The 14,704-nt window shown below is 38.9% G+C and overlaps 1 protein-coding gene across 3 annotated transcripts in view; it reads right to left on the bottom strand.

Annotated features, from left to right (window-relative positions):
* Positions 1-12,458: 12,458 nt before the first annotated feature.
* The window catches only part of HPSE (heparanase), a 38,925-nt gene continuing 36,679 nt past the window's right edge, over positions 12,459-14,704 (bottom strand). For all 3 annotated transcript variants that reach the window (XM_042984261.1, XM_042984262.1, XM_042984263.1), the window contains one exon: positions 12,459-13,384. In XM_042984261.1, the coding sequence (XP_042840195.1) occupies positions 13,225-13,384 (160 nt within the window). In that variant the 3' untranslated portion in view covers positions 12,459-13,224. The remainder of the gene's footprint in view (positions 13,385-14,704) is intronic.

The following is a 14,704-nucleotide window of genomic DNA, read 5'->3' as shown; positions in this document are numbered from 1 at the left end:
GAGAATTGCGTTAGTCTTTTTTTTTTTTTTTTTTAATGTTTATTTGTTTTTGAGAGAGAGAGAGAGCACAACCAGGGGAGGGGCAGAGAGAGGGAGACACAGAATCCGAAGCAGGCTCCAGGCTCAGCTGTCAGTACGGAGCCCGATCCCGAGCTCTAACTCACAGACCGTGAAATCATGACCAGAGCTGAAGTCGGAGGCTCAACCGACTGAGCTACCCAGGCACCCTCAATTGCTTTAGTCTTTAAACCCCTTTCCTTAAAACCAGAACAGTGATTCTGTGATATCGTGAGGATCCAGTGGTGGTGGGGAGGGGACAGTCCTTGATAATTCTACAAAACTAGCTCACAACTTGTTCACTGATTGCCCACAGAGGGATCAAGGCATCAGGAAGTTTTACTATATAATTGTAAAGGAAAAAACACACTTCCTCCTGTATGTGTTACCTCTACTCTCAGTACTCCGCTACAACACTACATCACTTCTGAAACCAGATGTGTGGGCTTTCCGCATATCAAGTACTTCGTTACAAAATGTGGACTCCTAACATTTAACTCAATTCTGGCACCTGCTATCTAAAGATACCATCAGATCCCCCAGGTTAAGGGCTTGGCCCCACAGGACAGTTCCTTGCCCCACTTCAGATGCTAAATGCAAGTCCAGGTTATGACCTGTGCTTCTGACCTATTGGCTGTAGATTGGAGGTTCTGAAGACCCCTTCTTCTCTTTGATTAATTTGCTAGAATGGTTGACAGAAGATAGGAAAATATATTACTTACTGTATTACTGGTTTATTATAAAAGTGTGTAACTCAGGAACAACCAGATAGAAGAGATGCTTAGGGCAACATATGTGGGAAAGGGCCCAGAGCTTCCATTTCCTACTCTCCCTAAACTCTCTTCATGTGTTTGCCAACCCTAAAGCTCTCTGAACCTTGAGGTTTTGGGTTTTACTGTGGACACTTCATTACATAGGCATGATTGATGAAATCCTTGGCCATTGATGACTGAACTCAATCTCTAGTCCCTTTTCCTTCCCTGGATGTTGGATGTTGGGCTAAAAGTCCCAATCCTTTAATAACACGCGGGTTGGTTCCTCTGGCAACCAGCTCCCAGCCTTCAGGACTTTCCAAAAGTCCCCTTGTTAACAAAACCTCAGGTGTGCTCAAAAGGGGCTCCTTATGAATGACAAAAGACACTCCTATCACTGAGGAAGTTCTAAGAGTTTAGGAACTTTGTGCCAGGAACTAGAGAGAAAGACCAAGTATATTTATTATACCATAGTTATATATATATATATATATATATATATATATATATATATATATATATATATATAATATTCAATATAATCTATAAATATTTATTTAGAGAGAGCACAGTGGCATTTTGAAGCCTAACTTGTACCTGCTCACTTTGCAGCTTGCTCTCAGAAGTTAGAAACAGATAAGCTCACTTTTAAGAACAGGTAACTGGAGCATATTGATGCACAGTAACCCAGAGACTGCCAGTCTTTTGAAGCCAAAATAAATACATTAAGCACTTCAATTAGATAAAACAGATAAAGCACTTCAATTAATAACTTGTAAACCTGCCTCTGGGGATGAGGAAAGCTCTAAAGTGACAGCCCTTGCTGATCCAGCCATGTGGCATCGACTTTTCCTACCTATTCTCACCCAGTTATAAAAGTTACAATATTTTGCTGGATCAGATTTGTGACAGAAGGACAGAAGGTCTTGGAGGTTATTGGAGGACAGTGAAAAACGTCTGAGGCTGCATTAGTCCTGGGATAAGGGTGCTTTTGGGGGATCTGCATCTTTGTGGGATGTCTTGGGTAGTTGGAAGACAGGGCCAGCATTACTGGAGGGGAACTCCTGGCCATTCAGCCATTCTTATACACGTCTTGCTAAATTAATTAAGCAAGGAAGCCATTAAATGGATGTAGCTCCAATGCTGTGACAGCCAAAATGTAAGCCTATAAAATGCCATAGGATTATGAAATCAAAATACTAAGAACAACCAATCACAGATAGCCAATTAGGCTTTAAGCTATAGCCAATCAAATAATTTCTTTGCTTCTACACTTTTCCCATGTAAGACTTTGCCCTGGCTCCTGTCCAGGGAGCTTTCCTAACCACTTGCATTTGGAGCTGCCCGATTCAAACCAGTAAAGGCTCAAATAAACTCTTAAATATTTTAATGTGTCTCAGTTTCTCCTTTAACAGTTTCAGTGCATTTTACATCTGAATTCTTAAACTCAAGCCCAACAAAGACATTGCTTTGGCCTTTGGAAAGATGGGTTTCTGTAGGCATATCGAGGACTTAGATTGTCCCTGAAGCGGAATATACCAATATAATGTGATCCTTAGTTATACGTCTTAGAAGCCTCTCAGTATATATTTAGATTTGGGGGAGAAAATCCCACCTTTTCCTTTCCTTTTCATCATTTTTAGGAGATTTAAATTTGGAGTGAAAATGATACACATTATCCTGTCTTTGATGAAAAGAACCCAGGGGAGATACAAAGAAAACTGAAGCCTCCAGACAGTCTTTTTCTTGCAGCTCAATGCAAAAAAGTGCTCACTGCAGATGTGGTCCCACAATCGTCATCATCAGTGAGTGCCCTCATCTGGAGCTAGGCTTCCAGCTTGCTTGGTGGGCTCATTGCTCTAGAGCAATCATTAGACTTGTGAGCAGAGCAGGTTTTATGTTTGTTGGAGAAACAGCCCTAGAACTGGATTGGGGTCCGGGGGAAGAGATGAAGGGGAAAGTTGAGTTTCTGAGTTTTCTATTTTGTTTGACCATACTCTCTACCACTGAAACTCATGTGAGAGAGCAGTGACTTTCCATTACTATCACTCTGGCTTTCAGAGTTATAGACCTAGTCCTTCAGTTATATGCAATTGTTCCCTCCTTAAACACCGGGAGAACTTTGCTTATTCTGTTTTACAGAATTTAAGTAATTTTCCTTTGTATTATACTAATTTTATGTTCTCATTTTGATTGTAAACCCCTTAAAGTTAGGTATTTAACAAAATTTAACAAGGTGTTTATTGAATTCTTGTTTTATGAAAGCACTGTGCGTAGCACAGGGTATGTCAAGGGGGAAAGCGCTATTGTCAAGGAGAACAGACTAGAGGGGACAACAGACAGCATTTGATACTAGGTGGCAGTGCTGTGTTATATAGGCCCAGGGCACTGTAGGCGCGCTCAGGAGGAATATCCTGTTGAGCTTGGAGTGGTGAGGTCAAGAAAGTCTTCCAGAAGTGATGTGTGGTCTGAGATCTGAGGTTCAGGTCCAAATTAACTAAGCCAAGATGGATAGGAGGAGGAGAGGAGATGGAGGCGGGACGTGCTAGTCTAAGAGCACATACAGGGGCGCCTGGGGGGCTCCGTCGGTTAAGTGTCCAACTTCGGCTCAGGTCGTGATCTCACAGTTCATGGGTTCGAGCCCCACATTGGGCTCTGTGCTGACAGCTCAGAGCCTGGAGCCTGCGTCAGATTCTGTCTCCCTCTCTTTCTTCCCCTCCCTCGCTTGCACTCTGTCTCTCTCTCTCTCTCTCTCTTGAAAATAAATAAACAATTTTTAAAAATAAATAAAATAAGAACACATACAAAGTTCTGAGAAGTAGGGAAATAGATCCTCCTGAATTTCTCAGGGCTCCTATGAAAAGAACTGGCCTTCTGGGCTACAGAGATGTGTATAGTATAATGATAGAGAATGTTCACCTTCATCCCTCCTAGAAATATTTTACTTTTTATGTACCATGAAGATCCAATCTATAACCCTTTGTCTAGTGAATTGCTCTGATCCAGAAAGATAATAAAATTTCTTATCTCCCTGAAATGGACACATGGTTAAGCCCAAACTAGGCTCCTAGGTTAAGCTCTGTGTTGTTTCCCCAATAATTCCCAATTCTATTCTCTGAAACCAACTGTGTGTCCTAAATTCAACTCATTTCTGTAATTCACTAGACAGAGTTAGTGCAGACCCCATTATTTAAGTCAGTCCCCCAAGACTACCCCTACTTCAGATGCCAGCAACAAAGGTCTTCAGGATAACTCTGCTTCTGCCTTATGGATTACATATTTAGGCATTCCTGTGATCCTCCCTCAGGTTTGAAATCCAGAACTCAAGGAAGCATCACATTTATGATTATATTTTATTGTAAAAGATATAAATGAACAGCCAGATAAAGAGGCCTACATAGGGCAAAGTTCATAAGGGTTCAAAACACAGAAATGTCCCTATGGAGTCAGATTGAACCACTCCCCCACCATATCAACATGTCCAACAACCAGGAAGCACTCTGAATCTTGCTGTTCCAGAGTTTTTTAAATCAATTCTTCACTATAAAGGCACTATTGATTAAATCATTGATCATCAGTGATTGGTCTTAGTCTCCAGCCTCCCCCCTCTCTCCTGTCTCCTGGGGCTCTTTCCTGGGTCTCTAGCTTGCTGCCCTACTCTGCAAATGTGGGACTTGCCAGCCTCCATACTCATGTGAGCCAATTTCTTAAAATAAACCCTATATATATGTATATCATGTATATCCACATATATAATCTGGTTTTATTTTTCTAGATACTTAAAACAGGAGCATAATACCTAGTAGATAGCGAATAATTCATTCACTCCACAAATATTTGTTTAAATGATGAGTTAACCAGAACACTTCATTTTATGGTAATCTGCTCCCCCTCCAACCCCTCTGTTCTCCATGCTTTCACTTTCCAGTGGTTTCACTTACCTGAGGTCAAATGTCATCCAGAAGCAGATGATTTTCCTCCTGACAAATCATCAGAAGGTCAGCCTCTGATGTAGCCTCAGGCTACATCACAGTGCCTACATAATTTACTCCATTTCATCTCATCATGCAGGCATTTTATCATCTCCCAAGAGAAGGGTGCCCTACAAGAAGAAGAGTGACTGCAGTACGGTAAGATATTTTGGGAGAGAGAGGGAGACTACATTCACATAATTTTTATTATAGTATATTGTTATAACTTCTATTTTATTATTCGTTTTTAATATTAACTCTACAAATTTTAAATTAAACTTTATCATAGGCATATGTGCATAGAAAAAAAAAAAACAGTGTATTTAGGGTTTGGTACTACCCATGGTTTTAGGCATTCGCTGGGGGTCTTAGAAAACTATCCCCTGTGTATAAGAGAAGACTACTATATATGTATCCTTTATTTTTACAGATTTACCTATTTTAAGTACTTCTATGTTCATCATAATATTTGATCCTTAGACCAATTTTTACTTCTCTACTACATTTCATCTGATTTTGGGGTGAGTCCTAGAGATGTTTTAGATTTTTTAAAAGATATCATTTGACTCCCCAAATGGGACAGGAAAGTTGTGAAAGTGACTTTTGAGCTTAAATAAGTAGAATCATTATCTGTAATTGCTTCAGGCCTTAAAACAATATTACTTGAAGTCGATATTCCTTACAGAAATTGTAACTGGCAATTAAGGGACTATAAAATGATAGCTGCTGAGGAATATGAGAACAATAAAAGAAAAACCCTGGGATGCACCCCGTGTGCTTCTCACCAGTACTGGCAGACCTGTGCTCTCATTGCATAATGTAGTAAACTCAGCAACAAACCCTAATTTCCATCTTTCCCCCTCCACTCTCCCTGATCTCTCACCCCTGCTTCCTGAAATCTCCTCCTTAAAATTACCTACCCTAAGTCCTCATCTCAGGCTTTCTTTGGACAATCCCAGCACCTGACACCTAAGCATGAGAAAGGGCTGAACCCAATATACTAGTGGTTCTATATCCTGTTTCTAGACTCTCTAAAAAGCTGATTGTTGCCTTACTCGGAGCAGTGGACCTGAATTGGCAATTCTGTTAATTCTGGCCAGCGGAGTAAGTTTATAACTTTGCGATAGAGAAATGATATTTTTATCCAAGATGTAGTTATATAGATTTTACTCTCATTTGGTTTTCTTTTTTAATATATGAAATTTATTGTCAAATTGGTTTCCATACTACACCCAGTGCTAATCCCAAAAGATGCCCTCTTCAATACCCATCACCCACCCCCCATCAACCCTCAGTTTGTTCTCAATTTTTAAGAGTCTCTTATCATTTGGTTTTTAAAGATGTTTACATGTTTAGGGAGCTTAAACAAAATAAATGCTTAGGACACTTAAATCTACTAACTTTGTGTGTGATTTATTAGATGTGTAAGAATTTTAAAAATGTGTTTGAAATAATATGTTAAATATGTGAGTTTGCCTTACTAAGTTTGGAGTGCTGTAGAATGGGATAAATTAGCCTTGTTATTGTCCTTTGAAAGGTCTATGGGAATTGAAATAGATAGGTAAGTTGGATTTAACAAAGTAACCTATCCCCGAAAAAAAAAAGTAACCTAAAACCAATTAAAAAAAACCCAAAAAACCTAGCTGGCTATCATCAAATGTATGAAAATAAAGAACAAATCTGATTTAAATCAAGAGTGTCATAAAAACCTATGCATTTAATATTATGATAATAATGACAATAATAGAAAAGGTTTTTTAAATAATGCTAAATTTTTAAGTATCTAAATTTCTCCAGGGTTTTCCAAGCCATAAGTCTGTAAAATTGAGAATGTTATAAAATTGGAAAAGGACAAGACCAGAGTATTTTATCCTTGAAAGAAACCTAAGTCTCTAACCCAAACATGGAGTGTGAGTTGGTCTGCACCTCATCAGTAACATTTTCTGAAAGATCACTAAAGATATCTGCAATTTAAAGGAGTTATTCATGCTGCTATTTAATTTTAAACACTCCTGCTTTGATTTTGTATTGCACTGTCAGATTAGACAAGTGGGTGTTTGTGTTAGTTTTGTTGGTGATCAAATTAAGGCCAGAAGGACAATTAAAAGATTGACCAACCATGAGGTGATTCAACAGATTGATGACATACATCAGAGTTTTTAAAAGAGAAAAGGAAAATGAGTAAGTACCATTACTGAATGGACAAGCGCTGAGCACGCAAGTTTCACAACAGGACTTAGAACGTACCAATATCAGGGAGATGAAGTGATAAAGGACAAAAATATGTTTGAACCAATATAAGAAGATGTAGGAAATAAACGTATTTGATTAATTAAATACCAGTGAAAGGGCGTGGGCTTAAAATGTCTCACTGACACTATAAGCAAGAGTTTCCTCTAAGGAAGCTTAAGAAAACCTTAATGTTAATACATTTAATATTCATCAATATTTAAGAGCATTCCTTTCCTCACATAACCATGTCCCCATAACCATCTGCCATTAGTAAGAGCTCACCAGTAATCATTTTTAAAAGACTCTCTTTTTTTCAGATTTTTAAAAAACCTTTATTTATCTTTTGAAAGACAGAGTGTGAGCGGGGGAGGGGCAGAGAGAGAGGGAGTCACAGATTCCGAGGGAGGCTACAGGCTCTGAGCTGTCAGCACAGAGCCCAACATGGAACTCAAACTCATGACCATGAGATCATGACCTGAACTGAAGTCAGATGCTTAACCACCTGAGCCACCCAGGTGCTCCTTTAAAAGACTCTTGAATGTTAGTAGACAATACCTTCTCAGATCAAAGTATCATTAACTTTTTTTGCATATTAAAAATTAAAATGCCTAGGCTAGTTTCAAATTTGTTCTTTTCTGTCATTAAGGAAACATCTGAGTGGCTACTGTGTGCCAGATAATATGATAATTACAGGAATGCAAATATGATTTAGATATTGTACCTCTTTCTTATAAGCTTAGAGTCAAGTTGGAAAGACATATGGATCCAATAAAATGCATCATAAGTGACATAGTAAATGTTCAACTGCCAAAGGAACAGAGAAATGGGACTAAAGCTTCTTAAAGGACAGGGGAGTTATGGAAACTGGTGTTTGAGAAGGTCTTATTTATTTATTTATTTAGTCCATGTGTGTACATGAGCAGGGGAGGGGCAGAGAAAGAGGGAGGGAGAGAATCCCAAGGAGGCTGTATGCTGTCAGTGCAGAGCCCAATGAGGGGCTTGATCCCACAAACCATGAGATCATGCCTTGAGCCAAAATCAAGAGTCAGAGGCCTAACTGACTGAGCCACCAGGTGCCCCAGAGAAGGTCTTAATAAACATGAAAGTTTGATTTAAAGAAGAGTTAACACCTATTTTCTTGAAGCTGTTCCAAAAAACAGAAATGGAAGGAAAACTTCCAAACTCTTGCTATGAAGCCAGCATTACCTTGATTCCAAAACCAGACAAAGTCTCCACTAAAAAGGAGAACTATAGACCAATTTCCCTGATGAACATGGACTCAAAAATCCTCAACAAGATACTAGCCAACCGGATCCAACAATACATTAAAACAATTATTCACCATGACCAAGTGGGATTTATACCTGGGATTCAGGGTTGGTTCAATATCTGCAAAACAATCAATGTGATGCATCACATCAATAAAAGAAAGGACAAGAACCAGATAATCCTCTCAATAGATGCAGAGAAAGCATTTGACAAAATACAGCATCCTTTCTTGATAAAAACCCTCCAGAGAGTAGGGGGATAGAAGGATCATACCTCAAGATCATAAAAGCCATATCTGAAAGACCCACTGCTAATATCATCCTCAATGGGGAAAAACTGAGAGCTTTCCCCTGAAGGTCAGGAACAAGACAGGGATGTCCACTCTCACCACTGTTATTCAACACAGTATTGGAAGTCTTAGCTTCAGCCATCAGACAACACAAAGAAATAAAAGGCATCCAAATCAGCCGGGAAGGTCAAACTTTCACTCTTCACAGATGACAGGATACTCTATATGGAAAACCCAAAAGATTCCACCAAAAACTGCTAGAACTGATTCATGAATTCAGCAGTTGTAGGATATAAAATCAATGCACAGAAATCGGTTGCATTCCTATACACCAATAATGAAGCAACAGAAAGAGAAATCAAGGAATCAATCCCATTTACAATTACACCAAAAGCCATAAAATACCCAGGAATAAATCTAACCAAAGATATGAAGAATCTATACACTGAAAACTATAGAAAGCTTATGAAAGAAATTGAAGAAGACACCAAAAAAAAAAAAAAAAAAAAAAAAAAGGAAAAATATCCCATGCTCCTGGAAAGGAAGAACAAATATTGTTAAAAAGTAATCTACATATTCAATGCAATACCTATCAAAATAATACCGACATTCTTCACAGAGTTAGAACAAACAATCTTAAAATTTGTATGGAACCAGAAAAGACCCTGAATAGCCAAAGCAATCTTGAAAAAGAAAACCAAAGCTGGAGGCATCACAATCCTGGACTTCAAGATGTATTACAAAGCTGTAATCATCAAGACAGTATGATACTGGCACAAAAACGGAAACTCAGATCAATGGAACAGAATAGAGAATCCAGAAATGGGCCCACAAACGTATGGCCAATTAATCTTTGACACAGCAGGAAAGAATACCCAATGGAATAAAGACAGTCTCTTCAGCAAATGGTGCTGGGAAAACTGGACAGCAACATGCAGAAAAATGAACCTGGACCACTTTCTTACACCATACACAAAAATAAACTCAAAATGGATGAAATACCTAAACATAAGACAGGAAGCCATCGAAATCCTAGAGGAGAAATCAGGCAAAAACCTCGTTGATCTTGGCCGCAGCAACTTCTTACTCAACATGTCTCCAGAGGCAAGGGAAACAAAAGCAAAAATGAACTATTGGGACCTCATTAAAATAAAAATCTTCTGCACAGCAGAGGAAATAATCGGCAAAACTAAAGGCAACTGACGGAATGGGAGAAGATACTTGCAAATGACATATCAGATAAAGGGTTAGTATCCAAAATCTACAGAGAACTTATCAAACTCAACACCCAAAAAACAATCCAGTGAAGAAATGGGCCCAAGACATGAATAGACCCTTCTCCAAAGAAGACATCCAGATGGCCAATGGACACATGAAAAAATGCTCAACATCACTCATCATCCAGGAAATACAAATCAAAACCATATTGGATACCAACCACCTCACACCTGTGAGAATGGCTAACATTAACAACCCAGGCAACAACAGATGTTGGTGAGAATGTGGAGAAAGAGGATCTCTTTTGCACTACTTGTGGGAATGTAAGCTGGTGCAGCCACTCTGGAAAACAGTATGGAGGCTCCTCAAAAAATTAAAAATGGAACAACCCTACAACCCAGCAATTGCACTACTAGGTATTTATCCAAGGGATACAAGTATGCTGTTTAGGAGGGATACATGCACCCCAATGTTTACAGCAACACTATCAACAATAGCCTAAGTATGGAAAGAGCCCAAATGTCCATCAATGGATGAATGGATAAAGAAGATGTGGTATATATATATATGATGGAATATTACTCGGCAATCAAAAAGAATGAAATCTTGCCATTTGCAACTACATGGATGGAACTAGAGGGTATTATGCTAAGCGAAATTAGTCAGAGAAGACAAATATCATATGACTTCACTCATATAAGGACATTAAGATACAAAGCAGATGAACACAAGGGAAGCAAAAATAATATTAAAACAGGGAGGGTGACAAGACATTAGACTCTTAAATATAGAGAACAAAGTGTTGCTGGAGGGGTTTGGGGTGGGGGATGGGCTAAATGGGCAAGGGGCTTAAGGAATCTACTCCTGAGATCATTGTCGCACCATGTGGTAACTAACTTGGATATAAATTATTAAAAAAATAAGTAAATTACTAGATTAAAATAAATGAATAAATTTAGTGACTAAACAAAACAGAAAACATGAAAGTTTGCCACACAGAGAGGAGAGTTAGGAGACTGGTCTGGGTGAAGAACAGAAGGAGCAGCACCAAAGGTTCAGACCCCCAACCAATGTGTTGGCGGAAGAACAGAATTCATGGTCAGAGTAACAAGAGTTGAGGCTGAAGAAAGAGGCAGGTGCCAGGTTATGGAGCACCTTATTGTGACTATATATATGAAGTGGGGAACCATTTAAGAATTTTAAGCAAAGTCAGGGAGAACAATTAAGAGATTATTATAATAATACAAGTGAGAGCGGGGCGCCTGGGTGACTCAGTCGGTTAAGCATCTGGCTTCGGCTCAGGTCACGATCTCGCAGTTCGTGAGTTCGAGCCCCGTGTCGGGCTCTGTGCTGACAGCTCAGAGCCTGGAGCCTGTTTCAGATTCTGTGTCTCCCTCTCCTTCTGCCCCACCCCTGCTCCTGCTCTGTCTCTGTCTCTTAAAAATAAATAAATGTTACCAAAAAAATAATACAAGTGAGAGATTAGGCTTTAAATTTATTAAGTGGCAGAGGGGACAGCAAAAAGAAAAACTGGACATGACTTTGTTCATGATTGAGTTGACATGATCAGGGAGGAAATGGTGTTTGTGCCTGATGAGCTCTTTTCTTCAAGGTCAGCTCTTCTGATGTGGGGGAAGCTGAAGGGACAGAAAAGTAGGAGGTATAAACAAAGTGCTGAACGAAAATAAGGCTTGCAAATGGAGGGATCTGCAGGCTTTTTTTTTTTTCCAGGCTTAAGTTTTATTAAAAGAATAATCATGCAATATCGAGGTTATAAAAATTACTTTATTTCAAATGTGAAAATATAAAAAACTACGTATATATAAAATCTAGGGGTATTGAAGCATTCAGACTCTGGGTTGTCTTTATCTCTTTATAAATGTACTTAAATTTAATAGAGACAATATTCATAGCAGACATAAATATAAAGAGAATTCTATCTCTAGAAATTAAGATATAGGAGAAAACAATACCTTCTGTCACTGATAAAAGCACAGAAACATAGTGGTCAGTGCCATGGACTTCCCAACACGTTCTCCATTCCAAAAGACCACTAGGAGACAATTACAGGGATCTCACTGATGTTGGAGTAACTGGGGAGAATGGCCACATGACCCATTCCTGACCAATAAGACATGAGGAGACACGAGGTGTGGTTCGCTGAGAGAACCTCTGAGAAAGGGTTCTGCAAGTCTATGAAGGAGATGCAGAAAAAGTTGCTCATCTTCTTTCTCTGGCTGCTGCTGGGTCCGAATGGGTCTATGGCATGGCTCCAGCCATCACGTCACCAGCTGGAGAATGAAGCCAACACTAAAGGTGACAGACCAGAGATAGAAAGGACCTGATTCCCGGATGACATCCTGAGCCCGCCCTACTTCAACTTCTTGTTATGTAGGATTATAAATGTCCTCATGGTCTAAGCCATTTGAGTCAGGGTTTTCTGCCACTTGCATCCGAAAGTTTCCCAACTAAAACAAGAACTAAAGGTGGATTAAAAGTAAACATCGTGGGGCGCCTGGGTGGCTCAGTCAGTTGAGCGTCGGACTTCAGCTCAGGTCACGATCTCACGGTTGGTGAGTTAGAGCCCCCCTTCCGGCTCTGGGCTGATGGCTCAGAGCCTGGAGCCTGCTTCCGATTCTGTGTCTCCCTCTCTCTCTGCCCCTCCCCCATTCATGCTCTGTCTCTCTCTGTCCCAAAAATAAATACACGTTAAAAAAATAATAAAAAAAAAAAGTAAACATCAACAGGTAGTTATAATGTATCGAATTACATTTTCTCCTCTTGGTAAGTAGGTCAATTTCAATTACAGTCGCTTTAAAATTTCATTTGAAGTTTACATAATCCAGTCCCTCTGAATTGTCGTTAATTCTTTTTTTATACTATCACTTCTAACCATCTGTCCTCTCACGCGGTATTGTTGACAAAGAACAGCAAAAAGAGAAGCAGCAGATAAATCTAGCTCTCTGTTAAGGTGAAAAGAGACCCTCTCATTTATAGACAATTTGAAGATTGTGGCAGTAAACTTTTTCTGACGGGAGCCCATAGAAACAGCATATAAAGAATCCTGCAGTCTTTTAATAACTGTTTTTTAAAATAAAAACAACGAAGCACTTTCTTAAAAATAGTGCTGTATCCCTCACTTACTTGCCTCCTGGCTATATTGGGAGCATCCATATACCTTTTTAATAACTTTAAGTAAAAATAGAACATGCAAAGCACTGAGTGTAGTGTTTGGCACCAGGTATTATTATTAGCAGTGGTCTACTTAGAACAAAAGACTGTGCTAAATCGAGCACCGGGAGTGTCCCGGTATCCCTAAAGCTTCCCTAGTTGATCTGTAATGTATCTGCTTGCCTTCCTATAGCTTGGGTTTTGCTTTCCTCTTATCAATACACTTGAAAAATTCAATCTCAGGGATGGTGTATGCCTTTCATTTTCAGAGGCAAGCGGTAACTTTGGCATTTCTTATCACAAAAAATCCATATGAGAAAGCTGGCAAGCCCAGTGTACTTCCTGGGCGGAGAGGTTTTTCTGTCAAAGCTGGGAGGGTATGATCATCTACCATCTTCAGAGTTTGACCATTGAGTTGGACAGATCTGCAAAGGGGAAAGATAAACCCAGGTTAGCCAAGTGGTGTATGCTCTACCTTCTTTGCAAAAGTTGTGACATCTTTTTAAGGCCAAAAAAATGGTGACAGCCTGTATTATATAACTTGTTTCAATTCTATATTGGGTATTTGACCCAGATGATCTTTAAGCTACACTGGGAGAGCTGAGTCATTCTGACAGAGACCATATGGCCTGCAAAGCCTGAAATACTTACTATCTGGCCTTTTATAGAAAATGGAACACACATAATCTATACAGTAGGCACCACTATGGTGGTCTAAAAAGGATAAACATGAATAACTTCTGGATTTGTGGCAATTTTATTTGATGGTAAGTAATTGAAAACATTTTTAGATAAAGCAAATAGGTAGAAGGGAATGTAAATATCACAAATTTAACATGCAAAATGACATAAAATTTCCCACTTGTCACGGTGCCCATAAACCTTCTCACTCCCTTTCTGCCAGGCGATATGCATTCATTTTGCATTTCTTATGTTGTTAAGATATTCTGGTAGAATATATATTGCTGGAGTGCAACAAAATTATTTTGTAGGTTAGGGTTAGGTTTAGGGTTCACCAAACCAAAAGCTTCCAAAAAATAGATGTTTTCTTTGCATTCCACTGTTGGAATTCAAATTCAAAACCAAGTCAAGAAATGTAAAAAATATCTTGAGGACAAATGTTATTTTTTATGCACATTTACTATTGTTTAAATCAAATTAATACATGCTCACAGCAACAGATCCAATATAAACAGAGACTTAAAAAGAAAACCTTCAGTCTGCTTTTAGTTCCACTGATAGTTAATTCCATAATTCTAAACATGGCTTACATTTCTATGATCTTGATCTCAAGTGATTTTAACACTATGAAGTTTTTACAATACGAAAATAATTTTTATTTTATATTATTTTCTTTTTAAAAATATTTTGAGAGAGAGAGCAAGCAGGGGAGATGCAGAAAGAGAGGAGGACAGAGGATCCAAAGTGGGCTCTACACTGACAGCAGAGACCCTGATGCAGGGCTCGAACTTACAATCCATGAGATCATGACCTGAGCCAAAGTCAGACACTCAGCCGACTGAGCCACCCAGGTGCCCCCCCCCCCAAATTTTATTGTTGAAAATTGGTTAATGTCAGAGTTATATGTATGTAATACATGTAATATATGTAGAACACTTGTAAGATTGCCTTGCATATAGTAAGCACTACAAAAATATCTATGATCACCATTATTCTGATAAATGTAACTGGTTAATTCATCATAACCATTTTTTTCTTTTTCTTTTTTTAAGTTTTTATTTTGA

Source organism: Panthera tigris, chromosome B1 (genome assembly GCF_018350195.1).
Source record: "Panthera tigris isolate Pti1 chromosome B1, P.tigris_Pti1_mat1.1, whole genome shotgun sequence".
Taxonomy (NCBI): Eukaryota; Metazoa; Chordata; class Mammalia; order Carnivora; family Felidae; genus Panthera; species Panthera tigris.
Note: the sequence above shows the minus strand (reverse complement) of the source record. Positions and strands in the feature narration are given on the sequence as shown.